This window comes from Podarcis muralis, chromosome 13, assembly GCF_964188315.1.
Source record: "Podarcis muralis chromosome 13, rPodMur119.hap1.1, whole genome shotgun sequence".
In the NCBI taxonomy this organism is placed as follows: domain Eukaryota; kingdom Metazoa; phylum Chordata; class Lepidosauria; order Squamata; family Lacertidae; genus Podarcis; species Podarcis muralis.
The window spans coordinates 34,038,878-34,052,179 of record NC_135667.1 but is presented as its reverse complement, the minus strand read 5'-3'; the positions used below and the strand labels follow the sequence as shown (position 1 = coordinate 34,052,179).

At 44.6% G+C, this 13,302-nt stretch overlaps 1 protein-coding gene across 3 annotated transcripts in view; it reads left to right on the top strand.

Moving 5' to 3' along the window:
* Positions 1–1,677: 1,677 nt before the first annotated feature.
* TTLL6 (tubulin tyrosine ligase like 6) overlaps positions 1,678–13,302 on the top strand; it is a 37,007-nt gene continuing 25,382 nt past the window's right edge. Inside the window, exons 1-6 of one of the 3 annotated variants that reach the window (XM_028703409.2) lie at positions 1,678–1,779; positions 5,412–5,510; positions 9,038–9,274; positions 11,229–11,269; positions 12,278–12,396; positions 12,516–12,646. In XM_028703409.2, coding sequence (XP_028559242.2) covers positions 12,292–12,396; positions 12,516–12,646 — 236 coding nt within the window. In that variant the 5' untranslated portion in view covers positions 1,678–1,779; positions 5,412–5,510; positions 9,038–9,274; positions 11,229–11,269; positions 12,278–12,291. Of the gene's footprint in view, positions 1,780–5,411; positions 5,511–9,037; positions 9,275–11,228; positions 11,270–12,229; positions 12,397–12,515; positions 12,647–13,302 lie in introns of all 3 variants that reach the window. The other 2 variants (XM_028703410.2, XM_028703411.2) reach the window with 2 other exon arrangements.

Sequence of the window (13,302 nt, the reverse complement as noted above, 5' to 3'; positions counted from 1 at the left end):
TTTTATCATCAACAATACTGTCTTATTTATTTTATACTGCAGCACGTTGATTATTGCTTTCAATATCACTATCAATGGTCTCGTTAGATAGTGAAGTTAATGGTAAATTGCTGTTTTTAGGGGTTGTTTTTAAAAGTCTGGAACCGATTAATCCGTTTTGCATTACTTTCTATGGGAAAGCGCACCTTGGTTTTGGAACGCTTTGGTTTTGGAACGGCCTTCCGGAACGGATTACATTTGAGAACCAAGGTACCACTGTACTGTACTGCTGCCAGGAAATTATCAGCAAGGGGGCTAAACCAGTGTTTCCCAACCGGTGTTCCGCGGCACACTAGTGTGCCGCGAAACGTTGCCTGGTGTTCCGCGGGAGGGAGGCGGGCGCTTTCTCGTTCGCGCCCTGCAGCGAGAAGGGCAGCGCAGCGCCGCAGAAGAGGCCCAGGAGGCAGCAGGCGCCCAGCGCGCGCCCGAGTCCCGCCCAGCTCGCCATGTCCGCCCACAGCATTGGCGACCTGAGCCAGGCTCCGCGCGCGACGCCCGTCTTATGGCGCGCGCCTCTGCCGAACGCTCAGCCCCCGCGCTAGCGGCTTAGCAACGCCGTCCAATCAGGGCGCATCTCGGCTGGGCGGCCGCGGCATTCTGGGAAATGTAGTCCTCGGGCAGCAGCGGCATTCTGAGAAGGCGCGCTTCTTCGCCGCTGCGCCTTTTCTTCCTCATTCCTTCTTTGCTGGCAACGCAAAAAGAGGCGGAGGAGGAAGAGCTGCTGGAAATGCCTGCGTGGGCATCGGTGCGCGCAGGAGATTTAGGCCGGGTGGGGTTGTTAGAGTCAAGATTTTATTTTGTTTATGTCCATCTTGCTGTTCGTGATACTAAACTACTCTTTATAGATCTCGTTATAACTTGTGTGGGGATTGCTTAATTTCGTTGTGGGCGCTTTGATACGGTTTCTTATGAGTGCATTTGGGTAATTATGTAAATATTGCCATGTCGTAAGCCGCCTCGAGCATGGTTTTTAACTATGGAAACAGCATGCAAATGACGATGATATCTAGGGAGGTTTCAAAGGCTTTGTAAGCAGAGTGAAGGAAAGAAATCCAGATGTGATTGTTACGCATTGTTTTTTGCACCGTGAGGCCCTCGTAGCCAAGACTTTACCAGCAGACCTAGTTCATGTGTTGGATGATGTTGTGCGCATGGTAAACAGGCCCAGGTTGTGCACTGAATAAAGTATTTTATAATTTTTCATATTTCTGTTTACTTACTATTTCATAATAAAGTAATTATAAAATACTATCTTTGTGTTTATTTGATTCCTATTAAAGAGAGTTACTTTATATATAGTCAATATAGGCACAGAGTTAATTTTTTAAACATTTTCTAATGGTGGTGTGCCTCGAGATTTTTTTCATGAAACAAGTGTGCCTTTGCCCAAAAAAGGTTGGGAAACACTGGGCTAAACCCTCGTTTCAAGCATTTGCAGGTGGGGTTTGGGAGTGGAAAAAGAGAGAGGCAATTCTCTAGCAAAACTACACATCTCTCCCCTATTCTCTCTTCCTTTCTATCTGCGATCCATTCAAGAAGGAGGAAATGCAAAGAATTCAACTTTATTCAAATTAGCCGGTCCTTCAGGATCTCTGATTGGCTACGCCTTCCAACTGTGACCAGCGAGGGAAGCGAAGGGGAGAGAGAGAGGCAGCGGCAGTTCGTCCTCGAGGCTAATGTTCATGCAGCGTGGATGAACCGTAGGAAAAGTTCTCGGAGCGTATTCCGTTGGAACCGAAAGTACGCATGTGCGAGATTGGGGAATCGCTGCATTAAAGAGGACGCCTGGCCGGGAGGGGAGGGGGAGGGGACGATGGAATCCCGCGCGCAAGCGCCCTTGCGCTAGGGAGGGCGCCTAGGCCGCAGCCGCCAAGCCGTCCCCATGACAACTACGTTTCCGCCCTGGTTTTTTTATCCCACATCGCCATTTCCGATTCGTTGTCACCCCCCCAGGATGTAGTTTAGGCCAATGGAAAAGCAGCACGCTTTGGGGGGTGGGCTTTTTCTTTTTTTGGCCAAATGGAATCCGGTTTCGGATCCAGTTCCAGCCAATTACGCACGATGAGGCGGAGCAAAGGAAGAGCGAGGTTTGTCTGTAGGCGGGGTCAGCGCAGGTTGGTTGAGAGCAAAGCAGGGGGAAAGGGAGGGCGGTTGGGCGGGGGCGGTAGAATGAAGAGCAAAGGCAGCAATAGGGGTGGAGGCCACGCCCCCACCGAAACCAAGCCCCGCCTTCTCCATGGCAAAAAAGCGAGAGGCGCTTGGCTTCTGTAAACGGAGACTGCAGTAGTTGCTTTGCGCATGTGGCTGTCCTGTGCTCTGTAGAAACCCTCCTCAGCTATGGCTGACTGAAAGACATTTCACTGCCTCTGGCGGAGCAGCAAATGGCGCCCTTTCTCTCACCAGTTGAGGCGCATTATCACGAAAGGCATATACTGTACAGTTAATTCTGGCTCCTGAGGGCAGAGAATCCCACAAGCACCTCTCCCGCCTTCCCCACTTCTTGGTAGCAAAATTACAACGACAAAAATAAAACCAAGCAACAGTTTGCTGCCTTGTCACGACTCTCCCAAGTCAGCTGCCTTTTAGCCTGCCTGATCGTGAGCAGATTGCAATAGTTGTTAAAACACAAAAATGCAGTGTTGGCTCCTAGGCTCTTCCTCCACCCACCCCTTTATATTTTGCTGCGTGCACACCGTCCGTTTAAAAGCACATATCCCCCGCCCCCAGCTCAAATAATCAGGGGAATTATAGTTTGTTTAGGGTGGTGGGAAATTCCCAGGATTCTGTGTCGCATATCTGTGTGACTGCTTTAAATCTGTGGTGTGTATGCAGCCTTTGTTCCCTAGACACTGGATTTACATACTAAACAAGCTATAGTTTAGGGCCCCACTCTCTTTCCCCTCAATTCACTATTAATATACTTCTTATTTGTATTTCAGGTCAAAAATTACTTTGTGTATATATATTGCTATGTGCAAGTGGCTTTAGATACCTATTAGGTCCATAAATTCTACACAAAAACCAGCAACAATTTGTTGTTGACAAAGGACAGCTAACATAAAGGGCCCCATTACCTTCAGTATCTTAGGGCCTCTCAAACCTAAATCTGGCCCTGCCTCCCACCCTTACACTTAGCAAGTTGACAGCCTTTCCCAAAGCAATTGCTTTCCTCTTAATATATACTCACTATGTTTTTATTGCTCCCCTTCATATATTTCCTTCTTTTAACCAGAGTGGAGCCATGACAGTTTCCCAGTTATTGCCTTACCCAGCCCTTAGTAACTCAGATCTGATAGCGCCTGCTAATTTATGTCCCCTAACTCTTGTCTCCAGCTCCACTTTCACCAGAGGAAGTCATAACAGCAAGCCCTTACAGATCCCATTATATATTTCCCAAGCCTCCCAACGTTTATAAAGCACTACAGAAATCACAGCTAATATTGGTACGATATTTCCCCTCCCATCTCTGCGTGACACAATATAACTTAGCAGAGGTGGATTTAGGGGAGCTCGACTGGTTTGGGCGCGAACTGGGCACTGCAACTATGATTTAGAATGAAAATGGTTTATTGAATATTTACAGATAAATTGTAAACAGATAAGAAACCCTGGCAGGATTGTTGTAATAACCTGCAGTTTCATAAGAGTTTATATTTTAAAGAAGATGAATAAATGAGTAAACTAAGTTAATTTGGATATGCAGAAGATACAGTATTAAAAATAAATTTAAGGAACCACAGAAAGAGGGGGAAGGAAGTCAAGCTTTGAAATGTCAAAACGATTGTAAATTGTTGTCAAATTAGTGAAATGTATAAACTTGAAAAGTATAAATAAATAAATAAAATAGAATGGAGCACAAGAAGCAAGGGGGTTGCCCCAGCCACTCTGGGCAGCTTCCAACATAAATAAAAACATTAAACATTTTTTTTAAAAAAAAACTCCTATACAGTGGAGGTTTTCAACCCTTTTTAGTCCATGGCTTCCTTGACCAACTACATTCTTTCTGCAGCACCCCTGTGGGGCTCAGGAGCCCAGTTATGTCACCCTTCGCCTGCAGAGGTGGCAGCCTCTCACCCTTTTTTGAACACTTTCCCTTCTGGAGGGTTCCCTCAGCCTCCTCTCCCCTCTCCTTGGGAGTCCTCTGGGCAGCTGCTGCTGCCACCCCTGGTCTCTGAGCTGCCCCCCACCGCCCCAAAGAGAGGTGCCTCCTCACACTGCCCCACAGGGGCCTGGGACTTGTCTGTCCATTCCCAAGAGCAAGGGCTGGTGGACTGGCTGGCTGGGCTCCCTCACCTGCTTGCTTGCTTGCTTGCTTGCTTGCTTGCTTACTGGCAAACCAGCACCCCTTGGCCAGCCCCAGAGGCACCATTCGCCTGCAGAGCTGGTAACCAGGGCTGCTGCAACAAACAGTCACACAAGCCTTTGGGAGGCAGGGGCACGAGAGGGCATCAGAGGAGGGAGGGAAGGAAAGAGGGTGCCATGGCACACTGGTTGAAAGCCACTTCTATACAGGATTGCCTTCAGACGGCCTCAGAATTGAATAACTTCATACCCTCCAAAATAAAGACGTGTGGGGCATAAACAGTAAAATTATCATTATGGAACGGGACGTCCCTATTTTCATAGGAGAAATGTTGGAGGGTATGCATCACATATGGTTCTGTGCTAAAGCGCGAAGCTAAGAACATGAGAAACCGAATATAAACAAATGATCTGCTTAGTCAAATTGTGTGTGTGTGTGTGCGCGCAGAGCTCAGGAAATTATGGGCTGCATAGTACACTCAATTTGTATTTAATTTTTACATTGTCATGCAGTAATACTATTGGATTTGTATGATGTGTGTAGTTTTTTACCCATTTGCTTGCTTAGCTATTAGTGGTGAAGTAATACTTTGTTATCAATTTAACCGTTCAGCTCGTTTATTCTAATATAAAGCTGCAGGATTTGCACATAGCCACACCAGGAAAACCTTTCTTCATCCAAGAAGTTAAAATGTTTTTTTAAAAGCATGTTTTACTGAGTTTCCAAAAGTAATATTGGTAAGATACACTTTCAGTCTTTTTTTAAAAAACAAACTTTTATCATTTGAAAATTGTGAACACGTGATACGCCGTTGGCAGTCTAGTATCAACAATGCTCAATAATGGAAAGACAAGTCCAGACAACCATTAATGAAACAAACAAACATTTCCCTGGTGACAGTGGGACAGATTCTGCTGGCTTTCCTTCATAGTGTGTCCACTGATTATTATTTTGTAATGACTCCTGATTTGTGCCAGAGTCTGTCACTACTCCAGTCTTGTATTCAAAGCTGTTTGTTATCTCATTGGCTGAGACTTGTACTTGTGTTGTTTTTTTTAATCTTGCTTAGAGACCTCAAGATGGCAACTGCAACAAGATATTCTTTGCCTTATGAACAGATCTGGGAAGATCCTAAAGTCCATGATGAGGAATGGAGTCAGAGGATCAGGTTTGTTTTAGCAAATGCGGAGTTATGCATATGAGAGAGAGCCTCACAGTTGTAAACAGCATTATGTTTAGATTAACCTCTATTTGCTCACTTATCTAACATGCTGTGTGTTTTTTTCCTGATGGTTTTTCAACATATTGGGAGTCCAAAGTTATATACAGTACCACTTCAGGTGACTACTTTAAAAATAGACTCCTTTGCCAGATGTTAGCATTCCCCCCAATGTCCTCCAATTCCAACAGCGTTTAATCAGATATAATTCCTGTTTATTTAAGTAGCAGTTACTTCCAAATATGCTTAGGATTGCAGCCTAACAGTGTGGTCTTATACATATATGTCAGAAGTCCTGTTGAAAGCAATGGTGCTTGCTTCTGTTTATTATTGTTTTTGCTCTGCAGTGCTATAGTTGCATGAAATAAAATGTCAATTGCATTTATCCAGAGTGTTTGTTTGGTATTCAAAGCTTTGTCAAGTTTGAGAGCAGTTGCGACAACTTTTAAGAATGAAGGAACTATGCCTTTTCAACTCTTTGCAACTTCATTACTATTTAATATACTTACTATAAGAAATTCCCTAGAGAAATTAACAATTACTAATTCTGGCATAGATTATTGCAACTCAGGCCAATATCTATACTTTTTAACCTTTGTATTGCATTGTATATTTCAAAATCTCCTTGTTCAGGATGAAATACTACTGTACTACTAAACCATCACACAAAGATAAGGAACAATCTGCTCAATAAATGTCAGTGAGCTTTTAACGTGTTCTAATTGCAATTTAGAGCTTTGCAGACAGTGCTTGTGAGCACAAACCTCTGACCATGAATGAACAAGACTTGGGGCAAACCAAATTGCTGGTTTTTGATACCAAGCTCGTAGTAATTGTTTGGCTTACTGCAGGTGTTGATGTACATTTTATTAAGAATGTCTTTACCTATATTGTTGTGGATTGCACTGAAATTTTTAATGAGGGGTGTTATAGTAATGTTGTAAATCAGTGGTTTTGAACCAGTATGCCGTGGCATCCTGGGGTGCCTTGAATGGTGGTCCGGGGTGCTGTGGGCAACACTGGCCTCTGTCCCTCTTTCCTTCCCTCCTCTGATGCCCTCTCGTGCCCCTGCCTCCCAAAGGCTTGTGTGACTGTTTGTTGCAGCAGCCCTGGCTACAAGCTCTGCAGGCGAATGGTGCCTCTGGGGCTGGCCAAGGGGTGCTGGTTTGCCAGTAAGCAAGCAAGCGGGCGAGGGAGCCCAGCCAGCCAGTCCACCAGCCCTTGCTCTTGGGAATGGACAGACAAGTCCCAGGCCCCTGTGGGGCAGTGTGAGGAGACACCTCTGGGGCGGTGGGGGGCAGCTCAGAGACCAGGGGTGGCAGCAGCGGTTGCCCAGAGGACTCCCAAGGAGAGGGGAGAGGAGGCTGAGGGAACCCTCCACAAGGGAAAGTGTTCAAAAAAGTGTGAGAGGCTGCCAGCTCTGCAGGCGAGGGGTGACATAACTGGGCTCCTGAGCCCCACAGGAGTGCCGCAGAAGGAATATAGTTGGTCAAGGGAGCCGTGGACTCAAAAAGGTTGAAAGCCTCTGTTCTAAATGAATGAATGAATCAGAACCAGGATGCACAGTCCTTTGGGGGACTTGGGCAGAAATCTAGCTTTCTCACTCCAGGCACTTCCAGGCTGTCACTGTTGTCGGGTTGGGTTCAGTCACCCCTCAGCAGATTCAGATTGCACAGTTATAGCTGCTTGTGAGATGTTGTGCAACAAACCTACTTTTCCCCAAAGATTGGACTTTTGTGATAAGGAAATTGGCAGGAAGGTGCACTGGAAACTCCCCACAAATAAATGAGAAGGAATGCTTATTAAATGGCCAGCAGCCTAATCTCGACGCAGGATGAATGCTAAATAAACAGGTTGTCCAGAAGTGACCTCCCTGTCCTATGCTTCTTTGGAAGAAACTGCAAGGAGGCAAGAGCTCCAACCTTGCTTTGTCCTGTGCAGGACTTGTCTTTTTCTGTGTGGGGCAGGAGAAGGAGGCCTGAGTTTTGTTCCCTTCTGCTGAAGGGTGGGGGGGGGGAGAGGGGGAGAGAAGCTAAAATATTTAGTGTTATGTACTGAAGTTCTCATCCTGGGCCAGCAGGGGGATACTGTAGATAGTTTTCACTCAGGTCCACATATGCAAATAAGGGATTGAAAGTGACGTTCAATGATTGGATAGCTACAGAAAGTTGTTACTGTTGCATTGTAGTGGAGCTCTGTATAAGCAGGCTGGCTGAACCCTTCAGTTCAGTTCTGTTTTGGCTGTGAATAAACAAGAGCTGTTTGAAGAATCGCTATGTCGTCTGACATGTTCACCCACAACTTAACATTTACACTTCACTTTGATTTGTTTCAGGGCTTTCTGCTTCTGCTTATTAAAATTAATATGCCCTTAATATGCTCTGTGAAATCCTTCACACCATCACATGTTAGCATAACCTCTGCTTCAGGCAAAACAATTGGGTTTTATTTGCCAGACCAAGCCTTACAACACAGAGGATCTCATTTACACAAGAACTCTGAAACGCCTTGTTTTACAAATTCAGTAATATGCCTCCAAATCAGCGTTCTGTTCTTCCCTATCTTTAAACTTCTGATCATCCAAATATTTTAGGAATGTTTTTGAAGAGTGGGGATTTTAAAAATTTGTTAAGAGTTAGAACTCCATTTTTTTTCTCCACAAGGTCTCTCTATCCAGGGAATAGCGGTGTGAATAGCTACATGTCAGTGTGTCACTCTTGTTTATCCAGGTATTTTGAGGGTCCTGCTACAAAGTTCATGTAGATGATCAAATTAGACTAACTTTTCTGTCATACAGGGTCTGGTTTCCTAGGAGAAAAGCATGTTTGATGGGGTACGATTAATATCAACCCCACCCATGAAATGCACAGATCCCAGATAAAACATTTACTGTATCTTAACTTCCCTTTGAACTGCTTGCTTGCAGGAGAACTTGAACTGTTAGATTCAAGTTTCATCCTGTAGATTCGATAGACCCAGGGTTCTCTCATTCAACTTATCAGATGTCAGTACTGAGGTGGCATTCAAGTGAAGTGCATGTTCTTTTGGCCTATAACATTGCACTCTAGACTCTAAGGAGGACTGAACCCATAGAGATGAGCAGGGGTAAGCTATTTAAAAAGCACTGGCTGTCATAAGGAGGATACTTATAGCTCTAATGCCTGTGTAGGGTGAATTCACTTTATGGTGAACATGACAGTAAAAGGAGTGAGAGTCATAGTACATTTCTTTGTCCATTCACATGGATATAGTTATTAATGGAAAGAGAGATGTTGCATGACTTGCCTTCTGATGGAGTCAATCTTATCAAAATACAGAGAAATTCATATAGGTCCAGGCAATTAAGGAGAGATAAACAAAGACATATTAATATGTCTTTTTATTTGCTTAACAAGGAACTCCTTGGACCTGCAGATAAAGTGGATAGGAATGTGGATCCAATTCACTTCTTTGCCTTTTTTTCTTTTTACTAACAGGATGAGGGTATCGGATTCAGCACGAAGGTATGGTTCATTTCACACAGAGAGGCAAGAGCTGGAAGAGCTGGGTGAGAAGGATGTGTCCGACTTAGAGTTCCTTTCAAGTGGCCTGGAAAGAGAGGAAAGCGCATTGGACGCCACGGATCAGGAAACAGCGGTGTGTGAAGAAGAGAGCAGAAAAATTTTGTGCTCCGGGTCCAACACCGCTGTGAAGAAGAGAAAGAAGAAAAGGAGGTTAGAAATAAGTATTGAAAGCACTTGGGGCATCTGGATGGGGACAAGGAAATGTAATTCTGAAAGTCATAAAAATATACGAGGCACCAACCAGGAGGCACTGCAAACTTTTGTGGTAATAATGAGAAAGGGGAGGGGTGCAATATAAATGCAGTGGGAGAAAACCAGGTGTGCTAAGAGGAAATTAGTGAATGAAAGAGCATATATTGATATACCTCCCACCAGGGGTGAATCTTCTATGAAACTATTGAAATTTAAGTTTCAGGGTCCCTAAACCTGGAGGGGCCCCAGAACTTACTTTAGTCCACATTGCTTCAAAGAATTGGGTCTAGTAGACCCAAATGAGTCGCATACTCAAATTGATTAATTGTGTGTATGTGTGTATATTTCAGAGTTTGAAAGTCAATAGCACAGGTGTGGTAAAGGTTGCTGTAAACAACCCCATTGAAGAAGATAACAGTGGTTACCCAGACCTTGTTGCTGGTTGCAAAGGGGGCCCCATAACAGTTCAAGCCCCCAAAATGTAGGTCCGCCACTGCCTCCTAATCAATCATGCCAGTCCATTCTGAATGCTCAGCATGCATATTGATATATCATTAACTTAGTTTTTCATTTACGTGTTTATCCTCTGAGGTAGAATAGGCTGAATAACAGGGACTTGTCTGGGGCCTCCCTGTGAGTTTCAGTTCTGAGTGATGAGCTGAATGCAGGTGTATCATTCAAATTCAACTGGCTTTCCTCACTGTTGTTTTTTCCCCCATACAAAACAAAAAACCTTCTGCTCTCTATAGCAATTTCCAATCTGTCTGAGGTTTGGCTGTTGGCAATCTAGCCGCATGCCCGATTGGCCTTAGAGCAAGGCAGCTTCTCTGCCAAACGAACCGTACTGTTTGTGGTTCATCTGATACCTCAACCCAAGGCCCCGGGAGTCATGTACTCACTTACTCTGAGACTGCAGAGATCGGCGAGCAAGCAACTTTGAAGTAAATCTTGATCACTGCATTGTTTTTAGTCTCCAGCTATGGTGCTATACCCTGGTGCAATCATGCAGGGCCAAGGGGGAACGCTCTGCACCCCATCTAAGAGCAGGAAGCTTGTACACTTTACTAAACTTCCACCAGCAACTGTCACTGTCTGAAAAGATTTAGCTCATTGCTGGTTTTAATTCTAAAACAGCCCTGTAATTAAGCGTTTTCCTGATAGCCGTAAGATATAAGGAATTGCATGCAGATGAGAAAGGGGGCTTGTGGGGGAATGATGGAGCACTCCATTGTTCCTCTGTGCCCAGTATTGAAATGTAGTGGGTTGCTACAGGAGAGATGGAGCTCAGCAGACTAATAATAATAATAATAATAATAATAATAATAATAATAATAATAAAGCTTTGCAGCTTATTTGCAAGACTTTTTGAAAAATTGTCAATATCATATTGTTATGGATATACTGACAGGCTTCTGAAGGAAAGGGTCACAGCTTTGTGCAGCCATTCCTGGGGTCATATGCAGGAGAAGGTGAAGATTTCTGTATAGCAGCAATTGTCCTGACCTGGCATTATATTTCTTGCTGACATGACATTTGGTGACTTACTCAGACTGCTTAGAAGCCAATTATTTTGTATATTTTTTATTTATTAAACTCATTAGACTCGCAGCAACACACCCACAACCCCAGTGGCAGACCTCGGGGTCTCAAATTTCAGCAGCACCCTGTGCAATGCCAAACTTCAATGCCCCCCCTCACCGCCTCTCACCTTCCAGTTCACATCATCGTTATGGCGCCCCCAATGGCATTCCGTGAGTTCATAGGCAATGTGGTACTTGAACCATCTACACCTGGAGACAAAGGCTTAAATCTTAAAAGAGGTCCCAGAAGGTACTCAGGTGCTTTGCAATAAGACCATGAATTGGTTTTGCCTGTCTGCCTCTGTCTTTCTTCTTCTTCTTCTGTTTTCCAGATGACCAGTGATAAATCTGACCAACTGCAAGTACGAGAGTGGTGAGTGCCCTTCTTTGTCCCCAGTTGTGAAATAATAGAATGGCTTTATTTCTCAGTCACCGTTCTAAATAGTGAGAAAAGCACCATTTGCACTAGGTCACTGCATCGTTTTTAGTCTCCAGCTATGGTGATATTCTTAAATTGGAATTTTGTTAAGACCAGATCTTTTTACCAATATATATATATATAGAGAGAGAGGGAGAGAGAGGGTCACAACTGTAGTTGAAAATATACTTTGGTAACAAACATATAAGTTAAAACACAGTCACATACATTGCATTTTTAAAATTATCATTACTTAAGGCAGCCTAATGTTTGTCAAAAGAGCTTTTCTTTGGCATATGAAGTGGAATAAGGTAAAGGGACCCCCTGACCATTAGGTCCAGTCGTGGCCGACTCTTGGGTTGTGGCTCTCATCTCGCTTTATTGGCCGAGGGAGCCAGCGTACAGCTTCCGGGTCATGTGGCCAGCATGACTAAGCCGCTTCTGGCGAACCAGAGCAGCTCATGGAAACACCGTTTACCTTCCCGCTGGAGCGGTACTTATTTATCTACTTACACTTTGACGTGCTTTTGAACTGCTAGGTTGGCAGGAGCAGGGACCGAGCAACAGGAGCTCACCCCGTCGCGGGGATTCGAACCGCCGACCTTCTGATCGGCAAGTCCTAGGCTCTGTGGTTTAACCACAGCGCCACCCGCGTCCCTTATGAAGTGTATTATCTAAATAAATAAAGGCTAGGGTAGGAATTTGCAGGGGGAAATGTTATGATACAGAATAAATATTACGTATCTACCAACTGTATCTTGGCATCTTCCAGGCTCAAGTAAATTATTGTCTCTTACATTCATTCCATGCAATTAAAATATGTACAACTTAGCGGCAGCATTTTAGATTTAGATGTGTATTTGATGTGACCCTCTGAGTTGAACAAGCCTCCCCACCCGATGTTTCCTCTTGCAGATGTATCTATTAAATGCTGATGACACCATTCTCTCTTCTATGATGCAGTGCGACGGGCTGCTATGATGTGTGGCCTCCGGGAGGCAACTGAAGTTGATGATTGGACTCTGTATTGGACAGATTTTTCTGTCTCACTGGAACGGGTGCTAGAAATGAAAACTTACCAGGTACTTGGTGTTCCTTCTGAAGTGGTGGAGCTAAAACGTCCACCTTCATTTTTTCATTCATGAGAAAGATCCGAAGGCCTAGACAACAATCAGGCTTTTGTCTTGGACTCCTTTTCTAGAAAATAAACCATTTCCCTGGGATGTTGGAAATCTGTAGGAAGGATCTTCTGGCCAGGAACATGGGCAGGATGCTAAAGCTTTTTCCGAAGGAATTTAACTTCTTTCCCAGGACCTGGTGTCTTCCTGCTGAGTGAGTCTTTCCTAAATCATTTCCCATCTTGGCTCGCTTCCCCTCATCATCACAGAGATTGAGGAATCCGGGTGGACAAAGAGTGGAGAAGCAAAGTCGGAAGGGGGGGGACTTTTGTACAAATGGTTTTTAAAAACCGTTTTATCAGGTCTTGTCTGGTAAAATGCCACCACCCCACTAAGGGCACATTTCTGCTTGTGCCATGCCTAGAAGGTGGTTTTCCCCTTGCCTCACTCCATTCCAAGGGAAAACCCGCTCTTTAGCTATTGATCGGAAGAAATGGAAATCTGAAGAAAACCTAAATTGCCATTTGCTCCGACTGAGCGCCAAAGAGCAGATTCCCCTGGGTGGCGGGGAAGCAGTGGAACAAGAGGAAGTGTGGATAAGCCCTATGTAGCTTATCATAAATGATTCTGTCCTGTGGAAAAGCTCTTCTGGACACTTTCCTGAGTGGGCTGTGTGTCTTGTCCATGGGCCACTATCTCCCTGCCCACCAGATCAACTGGTGAGGAAAATGGCACATCTTCTCTGTAACTTGTAGAGGTGGAATGAACCAAATGAATGCATCTGAGCGTTCCTCAAACCTCCATGCAGACACTCTCGTAGGGTTGTAACCTTTTCCTACAGGCAGGGCTTTTTTCAGCTGGAACTCGCCG